Source organism: Oryzias latipes, chromosome 21 (genome assembly GCF_002234675.1).
Source record: "Oryzias latipes chromosome 21, ASM223467v1".
In the NCBI taxonomy this organism is placed as follows: domain Eukaryota; kingdom Metazoa; phylum Chordata; class Actinopteri; order Beloniformes; family Adrianichthyidae; genus Oryzias; species Oryzias latipes.
The window spans coordinates 26714681-26728999 of record NC_019879.2 but is presented as its reverse complement, the minus strand read 5'-3'; the positions used below and the strand labels follow the sequence as shown (position 1 = coordinate 26728999).

At 42.9% G+C, this 14319-nt stretch overlaps 1 protein-coding gene across 2 annotated transcripts in view; it reads left to right on the top strand.

Annotated features, from left to right (window-relative positions):
• The first annotated feature begins 216 nt into the window (after positions 1 to 216).
• Positions 217 to 14319, top strand: part of ramp1 (receptor activity modifying protein 1) — a 71142-nt gene continuing 57039 nt past the window's right edge. The window contains exon 1 of one of the 2 annotated variants that reach the window (XM_004081990.4): positions 217 to 667. In XM_004081990.4, coding sequence (XP_004082038.1) covers positions 622 to 667 — 46 coding nt within the window. In that variant the 5' untranslated portion in view covers positions 217 to 621. The remainder of the gene's footprint in view (positions 668 to 14319) is intronic. The other variant, XM_011489960.3, reaches the window with a different exon arrangement.

The following is a 14319-nucleotide window of genomic DNA, read 5'->3' as shown; positions in this document are numbered from 1 at the left end:
TTTTATTTAGACAATATTCCTAAAAATGTGCTGAAAGTTAAGAAAGGCTTAAGTGAAGCAACAAATTATTCCGAACAGTAAGTGGAAAAGGTGGTGTATTTGATGTTTTACTTCCAGTGTGCGCGGGAATCTGAGGCTCTTTTTTCCCACGGGACTTTAACTCAGCATTGCATCGATTAACCTGTGGAGAACTACAGTTAACAGTTCTGCCGCTGCACCGCCTCCTCGTCACTGCCTCTCTATAACGACCCCCCTCCCTGCGTGTCTCGCAATCTCTGCTCCATTGGTTCCAAACCGGCGCGTCCTGGAGCGCACAACTTTTCAGACTGAAAGCCCGCAGGTTCCTTGGTAAAGAGAGACAATTACAGCTCAGCATGTATTACATTGGGGGGAAATGCGAGGGGTGACGGGGCAGGAGGAAGACTCGGGGGAGAACGAAGCACGAGCGAATTAACAAAAAAGAGGACGCTTCCATCCCGGAGCGCTTTGCGCAGCTGATCCGGTGGAGGCTCCGCGCCACGCCGCGCTCTGCCGCTTTCATGGATCTGTGGATGATCTGACATTCTGAGCTCCACGCTGACCCACCTCCCTCACTAAACTTCAGCGGGATCGTTGTACAGGATGGGCACGGCTCTGCTGAAACATACACTGCTGTGCTTGATAGTGGGTGAGTCTGCGCTCTGCGTGAAATGTGAGCTTTTCCAGACAAAAGAGAAACGAACGCGTCGTTTTCCTCTTTGCTGTGGAAGTGATCCTAAAGTTTCTTCTTCACAGAGGTGACATTGAACAGTTTGCTGCTTTAATTATTTACAATCGGATAAAATAATCTGACATTCATTATGGGATCAGATGGACACTCTGCTATAATGGATAGTAATAATTCTTGTTTAAAGCAGAGCTGCATCCAGAGTTACTCATCAGGCAGAAAAACGGACTCTATGGAACTTATAGTTTCCTTATTTTTTACTTGTTCAAATATTAATTTTATTATTTTTTAAAACATTATATTAAAACAAAAAGAACAGCTAATGTTTCCTTGTCTTTCACGTACAAGAGCAATAAAAATCAGAGGTTCTTATGCATTCTTTTTCACAAATGTATCATTTTGCTGGTAGTTGACCACATTCTGTTATATTTGCTGTATATTAATCACTTTGGCATGTGGGCGGAAGATCCTGGACTCTCCCTTCACTGTGCCTGTTATTTCTTTGCAAGGTTGTAATGAAATCAGTGATTCTAGCTGAGTTGGTGTTTGTTCTTATGAAAAATGCTTCAAATGTGAGGAGATGGAAGAAAAACGGCTAATGATACCGAAGTTCCTAAAAAATCTTTTTTAAATTTGGTTTTACTGATATAAAATGTGCATATTATTGCTTTCCAAGTTAAAAGACAATAATTTCCTGTTTTGACTCACTTGTTTTTACAGATAGTAAATATTTACTGCAGCTCTGTCTGATGTGTTTCAATGAAAACAATCCAAATGAATCTTAGTTTTTCTGCTTGGCTTTGTCTTCATAAAACAAGAAAACCTGTAATTTTTAAAAATTAAATCCAGATATTTTTTTTAAATAATCCAACAGAGTAATTTTAAATAAAAATAGAGGAGGCATCAGTTTTTAGGAATGTTTCTGAGTCTTTTTGTTCAATAAGAACTAGACACATCATAAAGTAGCATCTAATATGGTAACTGGCGTCTGGTTATACTTCTTAGAAGGCTCTAAGTACTTTCACCCGATTGACTTTACTGCCGAATGCTGTTACCCAGGAGCCAAACCAACAGGAGCAATATGGGGTTCACTGTCTTGCTCAAGGGCACTTCGACACATGTTGGCGCAGAGTGGAAACTAAGCCTGCGATCTTCCATTAAGAGGTCGACCACTCTGCCTCTACACCACGGCTGCCACGCAACATGTCATTATTACAATAGGATTTGCTTTAAAATGTAGATGGAATCAGCTTGGACCAACACGTTTAAATTCATATTCACTTTTGTTGTTAACGTTTTTAACACAAAACATTTTACTCAGTTTTTTTTTTTTTTTGATTAACCCAAACTCATTTTGTTGGGTTGGAATAAAAAGGTATTTGATATTTTTTCTGGATGCACTCATGTGTTTGTCAATGTTGTTGTTGTTGTTTAGTTTTGCAAATCTGCAGTATTGTTCCGCTTATACCTTTCACCGTCTGAGATCAGCGTGGTTGAGTTTTAAGAAAAGTAAACAAGTTCAACTAAACGTGGTTTAGACAGATGAGTTCATGTCAGTAAAGCTCCAGCAGAACCGGGTGGACGGAGAGGAGGAAGAGGAGGGAGAAGAGCCCTCCATCTGCGGTGGAGAGGAGACGGCACAGACATGGGGAGCAGCGAGAGCGGTGGCCGCTCTTTTAGTCCTACCTTCCAGCTGTTATTTAGTGTTCTGCTGAAGCTCTCCATTAAAATTAGAAGAGATAAATGGTTACCAACAAGGAGCAAAAATAAAAGAATCTCTACAAGAAAAGAGAGGAACAATGAAATAATACGGAGTTATGGTCAAAGTTGAGAATTCCTTACAGGCGTGTACAGTTATTACTTTGATTTTTCTTCTTTATATCAAAGATTTATTCTCCAATTTACGGTGCTGTGACAGCTGGGAACTTTAAGAGAAAACTGTAAACAACGCCTTTAAAGTAATAAGCAATCCTCCAGATGCCCCATCCTGGCAGTCAGAATTCAAAATAGTTTACTCCTAATTGGTCCAGTCCCTCTTATCAGTCTCTGATAAGAGATGAATAACGGCACAGCTTCAAGCCTTCTCCAGAGGAGGTCATTTTCACAGTCCGGCTCCTGAAGACGAGACACATGCAACGCACGAAGAAGCCAAAGCTCTGAATGCAAACTCAAGTGCTTTTTCTCATCCTGAATCTGGCAAATAGGACGTAAGTGCATTTTTTAGTGAAGTATTTGTAAGATGCAGATTTATAAACCGGAATTGTAGTAAAAGAATGTGAGAAAAAGTTTGCCAATGTGTTTGCTCACATTTCCTTTGGCGTATTAAATGTCTGTGCCGGAGATTCAAACAGAAGATGGCTGATTAAGTTCACTGTTTTTCAATTCCGTTTGAAGGTTGAAAGGGACACTCTGCCTCTTTGTTTCCACCTAGACAAGCGTCCATCAATGTGCAAAGGAACTTTTTTGTCTGTAAAAATGTTTGCTTGTATTGGGGCTGTCTAATTCCAAACATAGATATTTACAATAGTAGTGGCTTGAGCTTTTTCTTCTTCTTCTTCTTTTTTTTTTTTTAAATCAGATGCCTTCTTGAAACATTTAAACTGTAGATGAACTGTAACATGAATACCGTCTTCTAATCGTAAAAGTCTTTCTCGTGTGTCCCTGTACTGGGGGTTGATCAGTACAGGTGCTACAGGTTTTTGGGTTGTCTGGGTCCGTTGGGGGTTGTATATGAAGGTAAAAATGCTCCAAAAAGAACGCACTTGTAGATTTGATTTGAGAACTTGCAATATAGAATGTGAATACTTGTGCATCAAAAATCTGTATCTGTGGGTAAAAATCTTCTGCTGTGAACTGACAAATTTCCATTTGCGTGTATTCATTTAGAGTTACAACTTCAAATCTGTGATTACAACTGCTCAAATGTGCTTCTGTGTGTGCTCGAATCTGCTAGCGCATATCACAAGTGCGCTACAACTGCGCTCTGAATTCTGACACATTGCTTGCGAGAAACTTGTGTCTAAACTGATCTGTGTCCGAAAATGGAACTGGGGCGGAGGGAGGGTAAGAGGAGGCGGAGTCAAACAATCAGATTGCAGCATAGTCGTAGACATGAGTTGTTACTTCTTAAGGAGAGCACAGGTGCCTTGCCGTTCCCTTGAGGGTCGTACAGCCACCTTATGCGACGTCATGAAAATGGAACGTACCCTTATCGTGTGTGTGGTAAGTGTATTGCGAAGTATTCATAAGGCTAATGGGAGTTGTACCCACTTGTGACGTACAGGCGATGCTGTTGTTTGGTACCTTGAAGCTACATTCACACCGGGCATGTGTTGCGCATTCAGGAATGCACTGTACGCGGTGTCATGAACGTGCATTAAGCCTGTGGTCTTCACACCGGACCAGCACTGGATAAGTAGGAGAGGCTTTTTCTTCTTTTGTTTTTCTGTTTAGTAGCACATGTCTGCCACCCACAGTTGGCTGAGGCATAGTGCGAGATGTCAAAGTGGTGCAAATCTTGCTCCAGGCTTTTTCTTTCTCAGCTCTATTGTGATACCTAAAAGACTTGGTGTCATTTCAGCCGTGCACAAATGGTAATTATTAATTTAGAAAAGAACACTATCCACACGTCACTATGTAATTCAAGTCCCTGATTGGTCAAAGTTCAGCTGTTTGACGTTCAAGAAGTCAAAAATTCAGCTGGTTGAACTTTCAGTGTGTGTTCAGTGAATGCCCAGTTTGTAAGTGGAGCCAGAGAATGGACTTATAAACCAGCGTAGCGACGTCTGAACAGGTGTTTACAAAGACTTTTCATTGAAAGTGGTGGATTGAATGCCAGTTTTCGCGACTGGTGTGAATGTGACCATAAGTAAGGTGGGTTTACTTGCCCCTTTCTGACAGAAAATGCCCATGCACGGGGTGTGCACGTGATATGGAAGTGCCCGTAGGACGATAGTAGGATGCTCACACAAACTACGCCCTGATTGTGTAACCCTTGTGCTATCCTAGGCACTTTAACGTTGGGAGTTGGGTCATCTAGACCCACTAGACAGTACACTGAACCTTTTTTCTTCAATGATTTGTGATCTTCACTGGTGTCCATGGATTACAGGAAATCTTTCCACCTTTATCCACCTTTGTCATATTAGGAATAACACGTCAATGTATGGATCGGGTCACCTGGGCCCCATAGGATAGCACAAGGGTTAAGAAGTAACAACTCAAGTCTACGACCCCCCATGGACCCATGAGGCGGCCGTATGACCCTCAAGGGAACTGCAAGACACCTGTGCTCTCTTTAAGAATTAACAACTCATGTCTACCACCCCCACGGACAACCCAAAAACCTGCAGCATCCATACTGATCAACCCCCAGTTAAAAATTTAGAAATTTGTACGACACACCTGAGGCTCACCTCAGTCTTACTTACCCTTACATGTTAGAGTGTTCACTACGAGCTGTCACTTGCAGCATCTATAAAAGAATATTGTTGAACATTTTCACCCTACGAACTCTCCAAACGGTCTAAGACCTTGATATTTCATTTGGGCCACCTGTGGAAGTGTGCTACCCATTTTTCATTACCACCCGTATCCACCCATAAAGGCAGTTTTGACCAAGACTAAACATGGGGCTTCATGGCGATCAACAAAACCATCTCTGCTCACTTTCACCGTCCTGTTTCTTTGCTTTGACGTATGAGGTATTTGATTGGGTTAAGGAAACGAGCACACAGTTGCACAATAACGGTGAATCGCATCGCCCGCACACTCTCAGTGCCCCCCCCCCAACAGGGGAGCTCAGAGGAAGTTTATTCTGTTTCTTTCCCTTTGTTTCCTGTAACTAAGCTCCGTTAGTGTAGGTGTGCTGGATTGACTGAGACAGGTGTGAGTCATCAGCGGCATCAGGATGCTTCTCCACAATGTTTCTGGGATTCACATAAACTGCACTTTTTAAAGTGTTTAAAGTCATTTTAATGTGGTGTTTTTCATTGCATCCTGAAACAAATGCAGATAAAGGCCAGTCTTTTCTAATGTGCTGCTTTTACACCTAATATAAAATAAAAAAGCTTGTATACTCCCCTGGTATCCCTTTAGGTGCTATGTGGGAATAAGAATACCACTTCTTTTTTATCTACTTATCAAGATATTCAGGAAGCACTTTTGGTTGTGAAAGACAGCAGAGTTGTTTTTCATTTACCAACCACACTTGTACAAAACTGCAGTGGATGCAGTTTATTATTTTCTCTCAATTAAATACTTTCAACTATAAGCTTTTGTTTTTTTCACTTCACTTAGGCTATCTTAGTGAATACAAAGATGCTGGATTTTCTGAACAAGCTGCTTCTTAAATCCAGATTGCGAGCTAGCTTGGAGTCTCCTGAAAAAGTGCATCAGTACATTGTAGCCTCGCTAAATCATGGTTCCCCTTTTGGGGATTTGCTGTTTTGCATTTATATTTTTTTGTTTCCTGATTGGCTGAAGAGTGTTGTCAGTCAATCTCTTCCGTCCTGTGTCTTCAGCAGAGAATGCGTTCTTACCAAAACTTGTTTTTATTCTATGAAACTGGACTTTTCCTTCTTTGAAGGTTTGAGCTTTCAGAGTTTAAATGGGAGAGAGTCACATGTTTATGTCTTTCTGAGAAAAGTGTATAAAGTGTGTAGTGAGGAGTTTTACTTTGCAGATTTTACCTGTTGCGGGCTATTTTTAGAGCGTAACTCCCACAATAAACTAGGGAACGCTGTACTTGTAACAAAGTGTTCTTGTTCTATGTTTGATGCTTGTATAGGCATGCCCATGCTGTATTGTGATCCCCTTTACCCAAAATGAAAAATATTGGTCAAAGAGAAGTAGGCTCAAACAAGGTATGACATGAGAGGATCCACTTTTAATCAGGTGAATAGAAAATTCCCAGTTTTTTAAGTCATCAGTTCTCCGTTTTAGACAATTTTTTGGGGGTGTATCTTTACTCTCCTTTTCCCTGGGACGACTGCCTCTCTAACAGATTTGAATTCTATCTGTATTCATTCCACATATTTTCACATTTATCTACTCTGAAACAGAGTAGAGGGCAGGGAAATGACAAATAAGGGAACATTTGGTAGCATGGCTCACAGGAAAACATCTGGGAAAAATGATGGCAAAAGCATAATAACTGTCGGAAATTAAAACTGGGGACACAGTGTTTGTAAACTTAAGATGGAATCCTAGAGTGGATTCTGTGATAATATTTATTGCATCTCTTCATAATCAATCTCTCACCTGCATGAAACAAATATATCACAAAGAGAAAGAAAAACAACATTTAAATAAACTGTGTTCAGATGGATTATCTCAATAATCCAGCTTCATAAAAGATTCATCAAGTCAGACAGTACTTACCGGAAGGCTTCCTCTATAGGTTAGCAGGACTTTGTATCGACAGCTTACTGCACATGTCAAAATGACAGACATACTACGTACACTCATTTGGAAACATTATGGCAGCTTTTACTCATAGAAGTGAAGCAAAATCTGAAGGATTTGTTTCAAAAATGACGAATATGAAAGGTAAACACATTGCACAATTTGTAACGATTCATTCTAAACCATGATTTGATTTGTGTCATAATTTGTGGTTGCTGGTGCAATTCCTAGTCGACAGTGTTTCATTTTGAACGTTCCGATTCACTGACCTAAAATAGATCCAGAACATCTTTCCTCAATCAGATCGATCTGGTTAGATTGTAGGAATATAAATCGGTTAAGTTGATTAATTTTTATGGCTCTATGTTGCACCCTTGTAAAGCGTTCGAATAAGAATTAATTAAATGACGGATTCCCTTTTGATAAATTTATTTTTGAAAGATAATGTCAGCATTCATTCATTCTTCATTCTTCAAGAAGAAGATGAATGAATGAATGAAAATGAATGAATGTCAGCAGTGGGAATCTTTAGATACCTCATGATTTAATCACAATTCAAGAGGCAACAATTCAATTATGACACAATTATCAATGCGTCCTGAATCTATGCATTTAAAAAAGGTTTTATATAATACAATACAATACAAATAGACCAATGTTACTTATTTTTACATTCTTAAGTAAAGAGAAGATTAATTTTGTTGTAACTTTTATTAAGAACATAAAAACTGAGACTTCAAAAATGTTTTGTGTGATCATCATCTTTCACTGAATCTACAAAAGACAAAGAAATTCTTTTTCTCTGAACTCCACAACCTTTAAGAACATGATAATGCTAATTTTTATTAAAAGATCAGCTTTAATAGGATTTCTTTTTAACTCCTTGCAGGAGCATTGGATGGTTTCTCTGCTCCTCCTCCTCCAGACAGAAGAGTGCGGTACGATTTCACACGTTTGTTGTGTTCCCTAAAAACTTTTTATCTTGGTACAACACAACATACACACGGCAAACCTTTTGATTGGCGACCTTGAAAAAGGCGAAATGCTTCTAAACATTAGCATCAAGCGAAGTTGGGGTCTGTTGGATTATGCGGAGTCGCTACCCGATGACTACAAGATTGCAAAAGCACGAAAGGATTTTACAGTCAGAGTATATCTGCAGATATTAATAACAAAAACAACCCCTAAAAATGTTTATAATAATGAAAAAGTTTATTTTAATATTGACACAAAACAAAAGATAAAGAGAAATGTTAAAATTTAGGATTGTACCATCAAGACTATACAGGTGGACTACAAATTTTTTCTTCATTTGACAGCCGTTTACTCACCAGTACACAAGGATACTGAGCCACTTTCTGGCACTTCATTAACTTTGTTAACATAGACATGTTATTAACGGAAATTCAGTTGTGGGAAGCTCGTCGTTGCTCAGAAAAAACAGTGTGAATGCTAAAGTATCTGCTGTTTAAACGACTCAGACTGTCATAAAGGAGGCAAAACTGTTGGAAAATGTTCCCGGGATATTAATTTAATTTTTAATTTTAATTATTTAACAAGTCATTATAAGTTTTACAATCTTGGAACAACAAATGTACAAAAGACAAAAAATAATTTCCAGAGAAAATCTAAATAAAATTGCTTAATTGTCACAAAGTTGACGTATTCCTTATGCATGCGGGTGACCAATCAGGTAGCCGTTACAGATTGGGTAATGACACGCAGCCTGCAGCGTCAGCTGTGTTTGAGTGCTCTTTAAAAAGGTCAGAGTGAAAGAGTAAAAGAAGTTCCGCTTCATACATTTATGGTAAATTACATTAATTTTTCTATATTCAGTTATTTAAAATGCACAAAGCAATTCAGAATCATTTATGGATCTTAACTGATGCATCTAATAATCAATTTTGCTTCACTTACCTACTTTCTGTGTTATGTTATCAAATACAAAATTAAAAATGTCCACTTTCAAATCAATCACCTCAGGATATTATATTGAAAAATAATTTTTTACCACACTTTTTTAATGCTACTGACCTAAATTAGCTTTTTTGCTGTTAGAATATATTTATAAAAGGAACGAGAGTCGTTTTAATTTTGTATTTTATCTGTTGAAGTTTTTTTTTTTTTTTTTTTTTAACTTGTCCTGTCCAACAGCTAGGCAAACAGATGAGAGCTGAGGGCCTCTTGTGTTGGACATATTTTATTTTAACAAGAGGGGTTATTCATCTTCAGACAAACCAAAGGTATGTCTGAATAAACCCCTTTTGTAATTGAGGCCAAACTTTATTAATTTCAATCATGTTTGAAAATCTTTGGTGTTGGACCGGACGGAAAAGGAAAGAGGGGAAGAAGAGAGAGGGACGTTAGAGAGAGGGGGGGGTAGGGGGTGATAATCGGAGGGGAAAGGGGGTAAGACCATGAAGCAGCATAGAGCAGACAGGCTTACTGGTTGTTTATCGTTACGGTACGGTTCAAATGTAGTACAAAAAGGGCGGGGCCTGTTCACACACACTCAAATATTATCAACACACCTGCTAGCCGCAAAAATGTCCACATGTCAACATGCACACAAAACAGATAGTGTTCACGAACGCATACGTATGCCTTTAAACCAACTAGTGTGAAATCTTTCATTCATTCAATCATGCAAACTATTAGTGCAAAGGTGAGCTAACACCTGTGCTCAGGTGAGTGTTTATGTTCTTCTAAAATGGATGGTGGAATGTGAAAAGAAGGAGGAGGAGCGCCCAGCCACCCCCACACCCATACCCCCGCCGCAGCAGCAGCGGCAGCCGGAATTCCCCCAACGCCACACGGGAACAGGCAGGGAACAACCGCCCCCCGGGCGACCAAGACCGCCACCCAGGCCAGGGCCAGCAGGACCGCCGCGAGGCCCCCAGAGCCAGAGAGCAGGGAGGCGCAGAGGGAAAGAGAGCGCCGCCCCAGCCCAGCCAGGAAAGCAGCCCCCCGCCGCGCCGGAAGAGCCCAACGCAGGGCCCCACCGGAGAGGGACGCCCACAGCCCCAGACGAGCACCCCACCACCACCCAGGAGTTCCGGGCATCCCCCCGCCCCGACCCCAGGTACGAGCCAGGACCCCCCAAGGGAGACCCGCTCCACACTCCAGGCAGCCACCCACCCGGCCCACGGTTGGTCCAGGTAGGAGCAAGGCAGGGGCCCGCCGCCCCCGCCCAGGAGGGGGGAACCCCGGGGAAAAAAGGGCGGCCCACAAGGGGTGTTATAAATATGGCCCGACCAGGCTCGGCCATGTTGGAAGTTTGGCGGGGCCCAGCGCCCAGGGGCAAGGACCAGGACCCACCCCCCAGGGACACGAACACCCCTGGCTCAGGTGTAATATGAACCCCCCCACCGCGCGGAGAGAGCACCGCCGGGCCCAGGGAGCCGGCACCCAAGGGACACGGCCGCCATCGCCAAGGGGCCCACACCCCCCACCAGGGAAGGGGTAGGGGACAGATGGACCCAGGTCCCACCTTCCTTGTAAAATGTGTGTGCGTGTATGGGTGCTTGAGAGGGTGTTTGTGTGCATGTGTGTGTGTTTATGTTTGAATGTATATATTGAAGGGGGAGGGGTGTGTGTACTAAGGGGGGTGCAGTTAAAATTGGCGAGTAGGGCACTAAGGGGACATCTCCTGATTACTCACAGTGATGTCCCCTCACCCTCCACACCAAGGGGCCCTAAATGTCTAAGGTGCGGTTAAAATTGGCGGGTAGGGTGCCAGGAGGACATCTGCTGCTTGCTAGCAGTGATGTCCAAGCACCCCCCCTACCAAGGACCCTACATGTCTAAGGTGCAAATAAAACCGAAAGAGGGGGGGCCCACTCCATACGGCAACCATAGGAGGGGGGCCACTCCCAAGTAGCCCCCCCCCAAGGCGCATCGCAGGCTAGACCCCCCACCCCCTCACCCTAATATGAGGTTATATAAGGAAGGGGGTAAGTTGGGGACAGCTGGTAGACTGTCCCCCGGTGGTCAAACAGCCGTCCCCCAGCCCACCCCCAGCAAAGGGGCCAGGGCCACCCAGCCCAGGGGCCCACCCCCGGAGGCGCCGACACCCTAGGCCCGGCACCACCCACCCCACACAAAGAGAGAGGAGCCAGAAAGCGTCGCCCCCCCCCCCCGGAGCAAGCCCAGGCCCCCACCCCCAGACGCCGGCCCTAGAAGAGCTCTGGTCAGGCCTCAACGGGACCGAGGAGGCCAACCGGCCGAGGCAACCACTGATTGCCTCAGCGGAGACCCCGACCCGCTAGCCCCCCCGGCCCGTACTAATAATGGGCCCCCCCTCCCCCCCAGAACGCCCCCCCACAGGACAGGGCCGACAAGCCCCCCACCCCACCCCACCCCAGACCCCGCAGCCGAAGCGGGTGACACCCAGAGCGACCGGGGGCCCCGAGAGGGTTGTCCCGTCCCGTCCCAGAGCCAGGGAAGGGCCGATCCCAGCCCCAGGTGCAGATGGGCAGCCCATCCGGCGCTGCTGGGCCCCCCCCCACCCGAGCAGGGCCCCCCGCCAACCCCCCCCAGCACAGGCAAAGGGACCACCCCCCCAAGCCAAGCCAGACCACCACCCCACCCCCCCACCACGCACCCCCACACCCAAGCCCAGAGGACCACGCAGCGCCCCAGCCCGCCCCACCCAGGCACCGGACCCGACCCCCCGACCAACGGAGCCCCCCACCGCCCCCGCCAGGCACCGGAAGCCCCGACCCCCACCCCAAACCACGGCAGAAGGGCAAGGAGCAGCGACGGCCAAGCCCTCCACCCCCTAAGTCATGGAGTCAACCACAGGAGACCAGAGAGACTGAATTCTTTCAAAGTTACTTGAGCTTTGGGCTGACATTTTTTCCAAGCTGATATGATCAAACAGCAGATTTCTGTGTTGACTTATGTTTATATTTTTCTTGTTTTTCCAATTTATTAAAATAGTTTTTTTGGCAATACAAAGAGTTATGAAAATGATAGATGCTAATCCTTCTTCTATATCGATGGCACTCATGTCACCAAGCACACAAAGTGACGGTGAGGCAGTGATTGAAACCTTAAGCCAGACTGATAAATCGGCACATACCTGCTGCCAGAGAGCCTGGACAGGAGTGCAGAACCACAGTGCGTGCATGTAGCTGTCGGGTAGATTATTATCACAGTGCTCGCAAATGTCTGAGTTACTGAGACCCATCTTGAACATCCTCTGTCCAGTGTAGTAAATTCTGTGAAGAGTTTTGAGATGGATTAGCTGCAGATTTGGACTTTTTGTCAGTTTAAAGGTGTTTAGACAGAGTTCTGACCAGAAGCTTTCATCTGTGCTGATGCTCAAATCTGCATCCCATTTTTTTGTTGGAAGGGCAATATTGTTATCTAAATTACATAAAAGTTTGTATATTTTGGAGAGAGTTCTATTCATTGAAAAATTAATCAGAGTGGTAACTACATCTGGTAGCTTTAAATCGTCGTCTTTAATTTTATACTTTTTAGTAATACTTGATTTAAGTTGCTGATATTCCAAGAAGTTATTTATTCCATGTTTGTCTTGAAGTTCCTGGGGAGTTATGAATCTTCTATCAATAATTACGTGCTCTAGTTGTTTTATGCCCCCTGCTTGCCAAGCTGGGAAGTGAATCATTTTTTTGTTAATAAGGATGTCCGGGTTGTACCAGATGGGTGTCATTTTGCACGGTTGAATTGATGATTTTGATATTTTGAGAAATTCCCACCAGGCTGTTAAGGTGGCATTTATATTAATGCTTTTGAAACAATCCTGTTTTTTAACTGTTTGGCTAATAAATGGTAGCTGTGACAGGTTGATCTTTCCACATAACGCCTGTTCCAAGTCTAACCATGAGTTGGTTTCTGGATTATTTTTTAACCATTTTAAGATATATTGTAATCTATTTGCAAGAAAGTATTTGTGGAAATTAGGTAGTTCTAATCCTCCACAGCTTTTTGCAGATTTTAAAGTTTTTAGACTAATTCTTGCAGGTTTGTTGTTCCATAGAAAGCTTGATATGGATGAGTCTAATGTTTTGAACCATTTTAATGGCGGTTGTGTGGGAATCATTGAGAAGAGATAACTAACTTTGGGTAAGATTTTCATTTTAACCGTGGCTACCTTGCCCATAAGGGACAGAGGCAGGTTGGTCCAGCGTGTTAGATCGTCCTGTATGCTTTTCAGTAATGGGGTGTGGTTTAGCTGCACCAGTTCTGATAGTTTGGGGGAAAAGTAGATACCCAGATATTTGATATTTCCTGTTTTAACTGGAATTGTGAGTCTTTGTTCCATATTCCTGTTGAGTGGTAATAAAACAGACTTATTCCAGTTAATGGAATAGTCTGATATGGAGGAGAATTCATTTATGATCATTGCTGTTTCATTTACAGAATGTAAATTCCTTAAAAACAGTAATATGTCATCCGCATAAAGACTAATTTTATGATGGCTGTGTTTGGTTTTTATTCCTATAATGCTCTCATTCTGTCTTATTGCTGCAGCTAAAGGCTCAATGAATATAGCAAAAAGAGAAGGAGAGAGTGGGCAGCCCTGTCTGGTTCCTCTTCCAAGAAAAAACCTGTTTGAAGTCTGTTTATTAGTTCTAACTGATGCTTTGAAGCTTTTTAAGTGATGGTGTGCTAATAAAGTCACCCAATAGAATGAATGAGTATACAGTAAACATATCCTTCTCACTGTAACTATGGGTTCCATGAGTTGATGGACACACATCATTTAGTGGGAAACATTCTGGTCTAAATATTGTCACTTCTGGCTACAGAAGAAGATAGTGATGACAGGATGTCACACTCCGAGGCTTCAAATCAGCTGGTGACGTCAGAGCAGCCTCATCCACGTTTTATTCCAGTCTGTGCTGGAGAGATATCCTCCAAAAGCACAAGTTTGCTCGAGACTTCTTTTCTATTTTTAAAACCAAATTGCTACTGATCTGCCACAACAATGACTTTGGCTATTACAGTAATCTATAAATGGTGCCACATTGAGAAACAAAAGTCTAAAAGTTGAGCTGAGTATAGTTATGAATACTTGTATTTTATATTTGCACTTTTATGTGTTGGACATTGTTTTTACTCTTAGTTCTTTTTTTAAGGATGGACTCTGTTTGAGTGCAGTGTTTGATTGTAATAAACCTGTATTCAGTGGAATCCTTTACACCTTTCACTCTTTTATCTGAGGAAAAGCACATTAG